The sequence below is a fragment of the Aptenodytes forsteri genome, unplaced genomic scaffold, assembly GCF_000699145.1.
Source record: "Aptenodytes forsteri isolate BGI_AS27 unplaced genomic scaffold, ASM69914v1 Scaffold193, whole genome shotgun sequence".
Lineage (NCBI taxonomy): Eukaryota > Metazoa > Chordata > Aves > Sphenisciformes > Spheniscidae > Aptenodytes > Aptenodytes forsteri.
In genome coordinates this window covers 15,614,214-15,627,335 of record NW_008795405.1, presented here as the reverse complement: position 1 = coordinate 15,627,335, position 13,122 = coordinate 15,614,214, and the positions used below count along the sequence as shown (strand labels likewise).

General features: G+C 40.7%; 1 protein-coding gene across 1 annotated transcript; it reads right to left on the bottom strand.

Annotated features, from left to right (window-relative positions):
* Positions 1–3,565: 3,565 nt before the first annotated feature.
* On the bottom strand, positions 3,566–13,017 carry DLK1 (delta like non-canonical Notch ligand 1). The gene is made up of 5 exons (XM_009280971.1): positions 12,996–13,017; positions 12,343–12,406; positions 11,767–11,897; positions 6,613–6,754; positions 3,566–4,307 (listed from the first exon to the last, which is right to left on the bottom strand). The coding sequence occupies exons 1-5, from the start codon at positions 13,015–13,017 to the stop codon at positions 3,566–3,568; spliced, it is 1,101 nt and encodes a 366-aa protein (XP_009279246.1).
* Between the last annotated feature and the right edge of the window lie 105 nt (positions 13,018–13,122).

The following is a 13,122-nucleotide window of genomic DNA, read 5'->3' as shown; positions in this document are numbered from 1 at the left end:
CCTTGTTTTGCTTTGCTTGCGTGAGTGGCTTTTGCTTACTTATTAAACTATCTTTATCTCAACCCATGAGTTTTCTCACTTTTACCCTTCCATTTCTCTCCCCCTTCTCACGGGGGGTGAATGAGTGAGCAGCTGTGTGGTGTTTAGTTGCCAGCTGGGGTTAAACCACGACACTACTTCATGTGTTCTACTTTTACAGCAGCCAGACCTCTCTCCCACTATGGCCGTGAAAAAAAGCCCAAACAAAAAAAACCCAGAAAAACATCCACACTCTGTCTCTAAAAACCCGATCTTTGTGGAATATCTATGGGTCTTTTTTTGTTAAGGTAGCTGGAACAGAGGCTAAGATGGCTCAAAGGGAGATGGTTAAAATAAAAATACCTTTTAATATATTCTCCTACAGCTTGGGGACAAGAGGGAGCTACTGTCCTTAACAAACTGTCCCACTGTCCCAAACTGTCCCTCAGGCTAGTTGTCCTTTTTTTTTTTTTTTTTTTTACAGGCAGTAAGGCAGAGGTGGAGGTTGAGACTCAGAGACATCATTGCTTGACTAAGGGAGAGCATTCAGAAATCAAAAAGGTGAGAAATGGCAATATAGGTTGGTACCTCTGGCGATGGTTATCATAGGTATGTTGTTTTCTGCCCATTACTAAAAAATATGTAGAATAAACATAAAATTGAAGTGGTATCAGTGCTCTTTGTCTCCTCTTTGCCTTTATGTCAGTGTTTCTGCATAATGCTTGTTTTAAACTTCTTGCTTTGGAGACCTGTTACAGGCTATTGATTCAAACACTGTAGCTTTCTTAAACTTGAATCTTTCTTATCATCCCAATTCTCTGTCACTTACGTAGTGATCAGGCTTCGGAGCTATTCACTACACTAACAGTACAGATATGAGAAACTCCCATACACATGTAATACTTTTCTGGAACAGAGAAGCTAAAGACAGCTATTATTTTTTCCAGCCTTTCATGTTTAAGATAAGACTTTTTCCCTTTGGAGAGTATAGCAGGACAATAGCAGCCTCCTATACTTCTTTACTGACACCACCAACGATAGGAAGGATTCTGGGAGCTGAAATCTGTGTTTTTTTCCGTACTGAGCTAACGATCTCTTAGAAGAGGCTCTCCTGTCTACATATGAAGAAATACACTGTGATGGAGGAGCTGCCAACTAGGTCACCATGGCCAAAAATCATGTGACAGTTTATAAATATGAATTATAATTACCTGGATTTTGTATTTTAAACACAAGCTTTGTTACTCAAAGCCTTGCTCTGGCCTGGAGCAGAGCAAGCTGTAAGGGCTGACGGAGCCTCTGCTCAAAGGGAGAGGGAAGGTGCACAGCTGAGTCTGGAATTTAATCACCGATTCCTAGCGGATATCTACTGTTGCAACTGGTTTTGAATCAAAGCTGCACGGTTTGAGTTACCCAATGGAGTTATTCAGTGTTTCTGATTATCTCCAAATTGATCCTAATGTACTTCTAATCACAAGGTAGATCACATTAAAATGTACAATACTGAATTACATGTTTAAAATATATTGTTTTAGAAGAAATGTGTAAACTCTTGTGGCTCATGCTTCATGGCTTCAAATTCGACACTGCTTACCTGGTTTTACCTTCATCTGGATTTCTAAGTTAGTCATCTTCGCTAAGACAGGTTGAAAAGTTGCTGGGTTTGATGAGTATTTGTCTCCTCAACAAGAGTTTAGAAAGGGAGCATCTGCTTGCTTTAAAATTTTCATCCTGTTATCTAGAAGTCAACACTTTCCATAGTAGTATCTCAACACCATTTTTCCTGTTAGCTCTAACCTTTGCAATATATTGTAATGCTATGATATGTACAAATATTATCAGCAATACAGCAAACTTGCTATATATTCATAGCAATTAAGAGAGATGTCAGCAGAAAAAAATCTTAGGGTAATGACCTGTATGTGCTTTAAGGCTTTTTTTTTTTTTTTTAATTTGAGCAGCTGTTAATGGATTTGGGAATAGCATAGTTACCAGACAGCTTAGAAGCAGCTGCTAAATGTTCCTATCCTGGGTGGCTGGGGAAGTAAATTGTTACTTAACAGCAGCTAACGACACCTTTAAGCACTGCATTTTGAAAGGGACCAGCCAGAGTCAGGCTGCCCAGTAAGGAAGGAAGCTGGGAGAGCCGGGAGGGTCATGCCCCAGGGGGGGACATGCCCTCACCAAAGCACAGTCTCACAGAGGCCGAACGCATCCCCAGAACTGGTGCTGGTAGTGGGGTCCACCGACAGTCCCAGACACAGCAAGTGATGAACCAGGTCCAGGGTCCATCCATGGGCTCCAGTCGGGAGCAAAAGGAGACGGGGCCGGAGACAGGGCTGGAGCACAGGTCCAGGGTGCCCATCCAGCAGACAGGCTACCTACAGTACACGTCTGAGGTCCATCCAGCAGGCAGAGGTGGAGACCAGCACTCCTACAGCATAGCTCAGATCAGGAACAATAGCCCTGGGCTGACCTGAAATGGGCCTGTGGGCAGGGGGTGGGTGAGGGCCCCAGGTGAGGCTCCACAGGGACTTTGAGACCTATTAGTGCCCTCAGACCCCTAACAATTTTGTGGCTTTCATGACCCTTTGCCTGTTGGCCAGCGCAGCTTTTGATTCTTGAAAATCTTGTCCTCTCCTTGAAATATGACAGAGAAAAAGCAGAAATGAAGTTAAAAGCAACTGTCCTCTTTCAGGTGACACACATTATCTTTTCATTTCTCCCCATGACACAGGCGTGAAGGATACTTTTCTCGGCAGAGTTCCCTGAGGAATATTTATAGAAAAGTCGGAATCAGATCCTTTACATCTCTACCAGGTCTCTATACAGAAAGTAGGACCAAAGACACTGAACACATTTTTAACATTTCGGTAGGTAACTAGAACAATTTATGGAGGCAGCATCACAAACAACAGAGACCTTTAACCTGAAATTAGTATCACAAAGACCTATTAGATTCTATAGAAGGAGTAATCTATCTTATAAGCATGTAAAAAACAGTAAAACTGACTGGATAGGTGAGACATCAGCGTGAATGTGCTCCTGTCGATCGCAATCTCTAAAGTCCTTACAACAGATAGCAGAAGAATTAGGCAGGGACGCTTGTTGTGGACTTTGCTGTAGCATAACATTTACAAATGAATAAATAAACCAGTATAGCCCTTAATTGCTGTTTATTAAAGAAAAAAAAAGCATTACTGAGTAATTTACAGGTACCATATTTGCCAAGTAAACTATGCACAGGACAAGAAAGCTGCAATACAGTTCCAGTGGTAAATTACCTTTTATTTTACAAGAAATAGCTGCCTTGAAAAGACATCAAATTAACATTCCCTGCTCTTTAATCCTTTTTATTTTTTTAACTTTTATTTTGGGGAATGAAAAAATCCTTAGCAATACAGATAGACTATATTTCTTCATTATCACTCAGCACAAGTTACAGCAAATGTACCCACAAATATCGAGGCCAATCACAGGCAATAAGTTCAATCTATTTTACATATTGCTATGGAAAGTTGCAAGTTGCTGCTCGGCTTTCAAGGGCCTAGATGGCAGTGTAGTTCTTAGTGTAATTAGTCAATTTGATCTTCTCTGGGAAGATAATATTAACTGAGAGGTTTTCCCCATTGTTAGATTTCAGGAAAAAGTTCTTTTTCTTGCGTAGGAGATGACTATATTTGGCATTAGCAAGCCACATTTCACATTTTGAAAAAAACACAATCCCGGTTGTACCCAAGACAACAAGACATGTAAGCAAGCCCAGTACAACAAAACATATCACCTGGCTTCTACTGAGCAAGGGATCTGCATTTTGGATTGTTTCTTTCATTGTTATTTTCAGGATTTCTTGTTGATGATGTGCTGATCTGTGATGAGCTTTTGGGGATGGCTTGTAATTCTGCATATGCTTTGTCTCCATATTCACTCCGAAGAGGCTTGTGTTTTTGCTGGGATGTTTGCAGGTCGCACCAACAAATTCTGGTTTACAGATGCATTCAAATCCTCCCTGGGGATGTTCACTGCATGTCCCTCCATTCTCACACGGGCCACTTGCACAGAATATGACGCGGCTGCTGCAGAGTTTTCCTGTATAGCCATGGGGACAAAAACAGCCGAAACCCACACCAATATCTGTACACGTTCCTCCATTTTCACACGGGTTGGATTCACAGTCATCTCTATCTATTTCACAGAAGTTGCCAGCAAAACCAGAAGGGCACAGACAGGAAGCATGTGGTGCAAAACCATTGTCATCAATGCATGTTCCTCCATTCTGGCAGGGAGAGCTAGAATAGATAACAAACACGTAGACAGAATTGAATTAAAGTCCAATGAAAGAAGCTATTAGGAAACAGTTTATATAATAAAAGGAGCTGGTTTTCTTTAGAAGAGCCAATTCCAAATGCAAATCCACTGAAGTCAATGAAGTTGAACCAACAATGAGTTTGTTCAACAGCTTTGTCAATACAGGTTATAGTATCTTCTGCCAACCCTTCAGGCAGGATTAATACACCAGTATATAAATTCAACCTGAAGAGCTGTGAAGGGATTTAAAATTATTTCAAACATTTATTCAAATTAAGCTGCCCAGTGTTTTCATATGCTTAGAGCTTTTTAGCTGAGCAACTATTCAGACAAGACTGAACAAAGACATTAGCAGCACGGCTTTCTTTTCCACCTGATTTTTCTTAAGATAATCTATGTATTTTATTGGCAAAGCAAAACACTCTGCCACAGCAGCTAGATGTAAAGCTGATTGTTTTTATTCTGCCTCTCCAGTGCTCCATGACATACAAAAAATTTAGAGGTGAACAGATACTTTCCTGCAAACTGGTGTTCAGCCCAAAATTTTGATAAATATAACAAAAAATATAAATGGGATAGTTTCAGCCTTGGCAAAGGTAGCTGTAATGTGAGGACAGGACCATAGGAAACCAAATATTTCTGCAAACCCTTTAAGAACCTAATAATTAATTGCCTGGTACTATGTTTTAAGTGATGTAAATTCACTGAGACACCTTTTTTTACCTTTGCAATGTAACTGTGCCTTACTGAGCGTAAGGCCAAAAGATAGGGCCACCCGTTGACAGAAAGGCACAAATGTGCCAATTCAGTGGAGCTATGCAATGTGGACTTGGTCCTTCAACTGGTCGTGTTGGCAGGAAAGGGGCCCTGGGACACAGGTTTACAAATAAATCTCAAAACCTGCTTTCATGGCAGTTTTCCATATATGAACAAAGCTTTTAAAATTTACCTTCTAAAAATGAATAACAACTGGTAAAGCTTACAACAAGCCTCTCCGACAACAACAGTTCTCCCAATACTTAGAAATCTCTGAAGACATACAGCATAGTACCAGGACATAGCTGAAAAGTCCAAGCTGTTATTTAAGTGTTACATCTCCAGGGGAAAGTCCCAGGGATAATGAACATCACAGCTTCATGAATGCTGATGTTTCACATATGCAGTGGTCAGTAGCAATTGGCCATTATGGATTTCTATGGTGGGACACAGAGATTTAAGAGATCTGTTGATTGTCTGAGTGACATGACTGTGAAAGACATAAAAGCTCCTGACTACAAATGGTCCTTGACCACCGGTCAGGATAAGGTTGAGCTTCTCAAATGCCCAGCCATTGCTCTGGGAGTAGCTATGATAGAGATTACCCCAAGCACCTCTAGCTTTACTGGGGACTGAAACACTTGGTGGCCACCTGTCAGGAGAGCCTGAATATCGTGGTAGAGGAATCATCTGCATGTTTTTTGCTGCTTCCACATAACCTGCTCTGTCCTCTTGTATTGTCCCTCACTGTAGATGTTGGCTGGAAAAAAAGGCTACTGAAAGAACAAATTGGAAGTCTGGAAGCAGTGTTAGGAAAGTGAAAGGTGTGGTTGTCCCTGGACTTTGACACAGCAGTTACCAGTTATTGGTGACTACTTGAGGTGATCATGCAAACAGAGAATTTTGCCACAATCACTAGTGGACCATCACTCCAGATGTGTCTCACCAGGACTGAGCAGAGGGGAAGGATCACCTCCTTCAGCCTGCTGGCAATACTGTTCCTAATGTCCCACTTCTCTTAGAGAATGGAGAGGAATGGCCTCCCACACCCTGGTCTGGTGGAAGTGAGATCATCTCCTTCAGTAAACTATGGACGTACCATTATATGTCAGTTAAGAAAAATGACAGGCTGGTGGACTAGATGCTTTTGTGCAGACAGTTTGTGTGTTGGCTAATGTTCTTATTACTGTATACGGTTTGTATATACAATTATCTCTCACTGCAGGTGAGCACACAGGATGGGAGGTTCCTTCAAGTTTGTTTACTAAAATCATGGGAAGGCATGAATTCACCACAACAAAATGTGAAATTATCACTTTTAGTACTCAAATTATGCACACAAGCTCATGCTGATAATCTGTAAATCTTTACAATATGAACAGATCAGATTTGTGAAGTTTGATAAAAATATCAGCAACTAGCAGAAGCATTATATATTTTAGCACAGAGATACTTCCACTTAGCAAAGAATTCTGAGTAATAGTCAGTAGGAGTGTGGATTTTAAATTCATGTCAGAAATCAATATTTACCCATTAATAATGCAGGGTCCTTTTTTGAGATGGCAGTTTTTTCCTGTAAATCCCTGGGCACACAGACAAATATATCCTCCATCGCCAGTCTCTATGCATGTTGAGTTATTGCTGCAGGGCTTTGTAGAACATGGGTGAATATCTGTTTAAAAAAATGAGGGCTCAATTAATCTCATGAGAAAGAGTCAGTAAATAGTAAACAATACTTCAAATAAAATACAGCTTTAATGCTCCTTCATCCTGCATTTTATAAATCCTGATTTATTCCTTCCTCTGTTAAAATGGAATTCAGATTGTTCAACTATTGCAAGCACTTTCAGCTTGGTTCTCTCTTCCTAGCTCCCACTTGAAAAATACGTTTGAATTGTTCCAGTGTATAAATAAGTAGTATTACCAATAAAATATTAATAGGGGAGAAAGAACTTCTATGTAGTCTAGTCATCCTTTCACAACCTTGGCTTCTCCATGAGCCGAATTCTGATAAAGCAATCAGGAACTGGGAATTCTCCCCGCTCCCTGCCCGAGAGCCTATCATTATGTGCTTATGAACAAACATTTCATAATAACAGAGATCAGCAAGTTACAAAAATCTATTAAAATTTCATCTTTTGGCTGGGCTGCATCCAGCCCTTACATAACTGTACCAGAAGAGAGCGCTGTATGACATCTGGACCCAAAGTCACACATCTCATTTTCTTTACCATTTCCCTTCTGAGCCACTTCCCACTCAAATGATTACTGAATTTTTAAAATAATTAAAAATAAATAAACAAGTGCACATTTTAGCCAACTAATGGAGCAGCTGCAGAGAAGTGCTGACTGCAAGTTATCTGATGCCTTGCACACTCATGTGCGCACATATACTTTCTAAGAAGATGAAAAGGGATTTAAAGGCATTTATATTTTACTTCCCACAACATAACATGAAAGTTAGATGATATCATGAGGTACTGCAAAATTTTAACCACAGCAAAACGTTTCAACAGCCTTAGCTTTCAAATACAATCTTCCCTGGATAAGAGGCTCTGTTTTCTAATGTATTAGCCTGTTCTCATTGCAAGACAACCACTTTGCATGCACTTTGAGTGTAAGCTCCAATTTTCACACGGACCAAAACAGCCTTGAATGCTTTTTGGAGCAGTGGTGTTTGCCACCTATTTTCACAGGCTTTAAAGGCAGCTAATAAAGCATGAACTCTGATGCGGGAGCAAGGAAACTCTCTGAAACATATATGGATATGGATGTGCATATATATATACACACATATACACATACATTACTGTCAGTAATTTGTGTCAAGGATTTAATTTTAAAACACAACTTAAAAGCTTGTAGGACCATATCCTTTTAAAACATAAATACATAAATAGCCCATTTTCTCTATTTTGTCTAGTTTACCGCTCAAAAGGCCGACAACCAATTGATTTACTTGCTTCAAGTGATAACTGAGTCTGAGATGAGAATTCGAAACAAGGACTGTACCTTTACACATATATTATGAATGGCCACAACCACATTACCAATAAATTAATTAATATTTGTGTAACACTAAGTTGCCATGCTGCAGTACATGACGCAATGACTGAGTGTTTTTACGAGGAAGGCACGCTCAGTAGCAGTCTATGTCACAGCAGAATATCTAGACCCTGTCTCATGCATGCCTAGCACAGACTTTAGAGGCTCCACCTGTACTCTGATGACAGCTTATCAACACGTGCCCTTGGCAAAGCAGTCGAGTGACATGTAGCACAGTATACTCCGAGCTCACACCACATGTTGGCTTTTTAGCCAAATTGAGGCTAGGATTCAAGCGGGAGGTCAGGGGCCCACTAACATGACTGTGCAGGCACAGCCAGAGACGACAAGATGACAGGGATGACAAGATGACAGAGATGACAAGATGACTGATCTGATTTAGCAGGGTGGATCATATACGCCAACTGGGCTGCCATTTTTTCCTGGAAATAAATTGAGTAAACTGTTTTTCCCTCCGTTATGTTCAGTGTTTGATGTGCTCCTGTACTGTGCAGTGTATCATCTCAGACAGCCGCAGAGGGAAACCCTGTGCTGTGCAGCCTGGTTCCAGGTGTTCATATACCCGATTCCAAGGCTGTGTTTCCACAGGATGAGAAGGTGCCATGGCACTCAGTTTGGCAGGCTGGTGCACTCCACTGCAGAGGTTAACCAGAAGTGTTAACGCTCATACCAACCCATAGATTTCTTTCTTTAAGTGCCATGTCTGTCCTCGTGACTGCAACAATAGCTATAAACGATACCACCGATCCTGGCCTACATGTTTGCCGTGGATCAGGCCTGACCTATAATCTGCATGCCTATAAATTACTGGGAAGGTCATTCTTGACCTGAAGTGAGAACCAGGCTGCCCATAGTAAAAACAACAGCTACACAGTCAGAGGCATTAGCAAACCACTTGATGATCTAAAACTACTCCAGAAAGGAACTTCCATGATCCAAGTCAGGGAGACCGTACACAAACTGTTCTAGAAAACAGAAAAAGAGATACCACCACCATTTCGAATCATCTTTTTTCCTCCTATGCTTAGCAAGCAAATGAGCTGCTGAGACTATATCTATATTTTAAAAATATTTCAGGTGTTTACAGTAGTGGCCAAATGAACTTCAGACCCTCCCACAGTTTTCCATTCCCAGTTTTGCCATCCTTGTGAGTTGGCATTTGCTCACAGCTGCCAACATTAAAATAGTGGCTATGCCAGAAATTCCCTGGCAAATATTACACTTTCTATAGCAGCAAAAAGGAAGAATTTCAAGAGAATGCCAAAACTGCATTACTCACGACCCTTTGTCAATCTCCACAGAAACAATACAAATGGAGCTTTCTAAAATGCCTTATCTGATTATAACCTGAAGCTAAAAATGGTCTCCAGTAGCTAAAAAATGGCATTTAATGTCATATGCATGTGAAAAATAGAACAACTGTGGCCTGCTCTCATCGGACACAAAAATTCAGTATTACAAGAGAGAGGCAGGGAATCTGGTACTTTATGGTAAGAAATCAATGGGTTTGTATTTCCATATTTAAAAAACAGTTACGTGTACATGCCAGTGATCCCCAAAAGAGCAGGAGCCTTCAAAAGCCTTCCTTTTTCCTAACCTGATCAAGTTTCATTTAGTGGTATGTGTTAACGAGTTATAGCAGTCTGTAATGACTTTATACAGCCAGGAAACTGACACCAACTTTTTGGCAGAGGATGATGAGATCAGTGGCTGAGCAATTAACCCATTTGAGGTTTCAGTGCTTTATTGGGTCAGGATAACAATTTGTAGCAACCTTCCGGTAGCAAGAAAAGGAGGGCCCTTCTCTTTAACCCTTGTGGCAAAACAATGCATTTAGAGTAGGTAAATCCACCGAGATGAAAGACTGTCAACATAACATGTCCCTGCAGATGAAAAGATCGTTATTTCTTTTTGGCTGAATATTCTTGGCAGCTCTTCATGGGGATCTAGATTCAAATTGGCAAAGAAGACTCTGAGATGACTCTGAGTGTTGAGAGAAATAATAGTTTCTGAACTTAAGCAAGGGATACCTTTTCTGTGTTATAGAAATATCTTAATGAATATTAAAATGTTGAGAGAAATAATAGTTTCTGAACTTAATTAAGGGATACCTTTTTTGTGTTATAGAAATATCTTAATGAATATGTATTAAAACAATATTTTTCCATAAAGATATGGGTACAATTTCCAAAGCATTGTTTTGCATCCTAAGTACCAGTTGCAAAAGGGAAACACTGCAAGGCTCAGAACTGCAAAGACATATTAGTACTTCGAAATTCAGCTAGGCACTGTTCTTTGGAGTCATTGACAAGCAATAGAACCGAGCCTCCTAAGGTGGCAGTGGGGGGTTGTTCTGTCTAGTTTTAGAAACCTATGACTGTAGACCACAGACAACAGAGGGACTCATTCCTCCTCACTAATTGTAATGAGAATAGGTGGCTGTCTCAGGTACAAAAACATCTGTGAGAGGTGTCCAGAACGTCATCTCTGAGAGCTTATAGTCACATCTGCACAGCTGCTACTGCAGCTCCCTGCAAACATACCAGGACTAGCCTTAAACTAGGAAGTCTGTCTATGCTTATGTGTGCAGCCAGTGAGTATGGGCTGCAAAACCTTATGAGAAGCTAAATGAGTACTTCAGTACCTTGCACCAAGCTCCATGCCACTGCAAGGATGTGAACTACCTGAAATCTTCTGTCTTAGTCATCTTGAAAATTTTATCCAGTTCAAACCATGTCATCATTAATTACTGTTTTGGGTATGCGTGGGCAGAACACAGGCATGCTCTACAAATTATAAACTGTCTAACAACAAAAGCCTGAAAGACATGAAAAGAGAATGAGGCCCTGGACACCTGTCCTCTTCCAGCTGCAGCTACATGGGCTGAACAGGCGCATGCTCCTGGAGGCTCATGCGGTTTCGGCCCCCTCAGATCTCTTTGGCTGAACATTTGCCTGTGTCAGCCAAAATAAACCAGCACTGCAAAGGCTAATTCTTCAGCTTGCTTATGCTAAGCTGGCTCATTCTGACTGGCAAGGGGTGAGAGAGTGCACACAAGAGCTGTGCCTACCCCTCAGATCTCAGAGGGAAGTGGCAGCCTGTTCAGGCAGACCTTTTTCTCAGTTATACTAATGCTACTCCACTGAATCATCACTGGGTTAAGTAAAGGAAGAAATAAGCACAATGTTTTCCTTTTCAAGAAGTAGTAAGTATTACGCTCACATCTTTCTGAATAGAAAGTAGCATATATATAATCTGTTAGGTAAATATTTCAAATGATTTAATACATACAAGACAACTTGTATTTTTACAGAAAAGGCTTATATGACAAGGGAGCAGTTATTTGTTGGCCTTGTCCACGATGATCAATTTTTAAAATAGAATGATGAATTTACGCTTTGCTCGCACGTATGCCCAGTTACCAAAGATACTGCATGCTTCTGCCTAAATTATTATAAAAGTTCCAGGTTTATGTGCCGCTGCCCAGAATCCCCTCATTATCTGGCGCTAACATTCAACCTTTTAAAATTAGTTATCCAGAAGGACTTTTGCATGTCTCCAGCACCAGATGGGGCTGTTTCACCTCACTTGCTCAAGGACAGGAAAGGATGTACAAACCTATGTCACAGAGGCTGCCAACCCAGCCCTCCTCACAGATGCACTGCCAGGGCTTGGCACAGCTGCCGTGCAAACACCCAGGGAAAGGAACACACTGATTACAAAGAGCACCCTGCCAACCAGGTTGACACCTGAAAGAGATAAAAGACAAGATAGAGGCATAGTTTATTTTTAATAAACATAATTACAAGGATGTTCCCCTTTTCGAGGCACAATAAATAAACTTTCGGATACAAAATTGGACTATGCAGCCAATTTGAACAAAAATATACCATCAATGCTTCTGGAATACTAGAAGCAGTTTATGTGAAAAAAACTGTTTCATTTCGTGAGAGAAAAATAAATAAATGCTAACCAATGTAAAGACTTTTCTTACTGGAAAAAGTAGACTAAAAAGGCACCTAGATGTCTATGCTCTATGATTCCAGTTACTGTATCCTAATAGAGTGCTGTTTCATTACAGTTCCATATTTTCAGAGGGTAAATCATTTCAGCTTCTGTCTATTTTACCAGGACTATGAATTATTGAAGCTGTCCATTCCTGTGCTAATAGCCCTGTCTGACAGATCTTTTTACCTGCATTCACTGGGAAATTCACAAAATCCATTCTCTGGGTGGCAGCCAGTTTTACAGTTCACGCCTGGAAGAAGAGATTTTTAACATCCAACCAGAAAAATCATTACTCAGAAAAAAATCATATCATGTCCTACACACATTACTGATGTTTTAAAAGAACCCAGACTGCACAATGTTCTGATTTTTTTCTTCAAACTCATGTTTTTTTGCAACATGAAATTTTAAATGAACTTAATCTGGAGCATGTTACAGAGTGTTCCTATAGGATAAGTGAAACGGCATATAGAATTAACCGCAAAAGAATACAAAGTCACTTTAGCATACGCAAAGTGTATGTAATATCACTGTACGCTACTTTAAAAGGGAAATTTCAGATCAGATCCATGTATGTCATTTCACAACATGCCACTCCAAATGCATTGTTTCAGAACTACCTGAAACACAAAAGTACCTTTAGTCAGAAAAGAAATTCCGTTTAAAACAACTTACAGTAAAAGTGTTGAATTCATTTCAACCCTACGTCGGATGAAAAAAAAAAAAAAATCACGGTTTTCATTAAATCATGCATGAATAACGTAAGTTAAGGAGAAGAGGTCTCAGTCACATCTCTTTGCTTGTGTCACGCACTGGCACCAAGCAGCGCTCCCCCGGACCGTCACCCGCGGCCACCGACATCCTGCGCAGGCGGCACGAGAAACGCGCTCGGCGGGGTGCGAAGGACAAGCTTCCCGAAGACCACCAGCGCCTTCGGCCGGAGCGAGGGCTGGGGCAGGCGCTGCC

What these genes read in the sequence shown, in the direction of transcription:
- DLK1 (XM_009280971.1), bottom strand. Translation starts at nt 13,017, where the DNA reads ATGTCGGTGGCCGCGGGTGACG. An exon ending in GAATTTCCCAGTGAATGCAG is followed by an intron (nt 11,898 to 12,342) that starts GTAAAAAGATCT and finishes TATCTCTTTCAG; the next exon opens with GTGTCAACCTGGTTGGCAGG. An exon ending in TGGCAGCCTCTGTGACATAG is followed by an intron (nt 6,755 to 11,766) that starts GTTTGTACATCC and finishes TTTTTTAAACAG; the next exon opens with ATATTCACCCATGTTCTACA.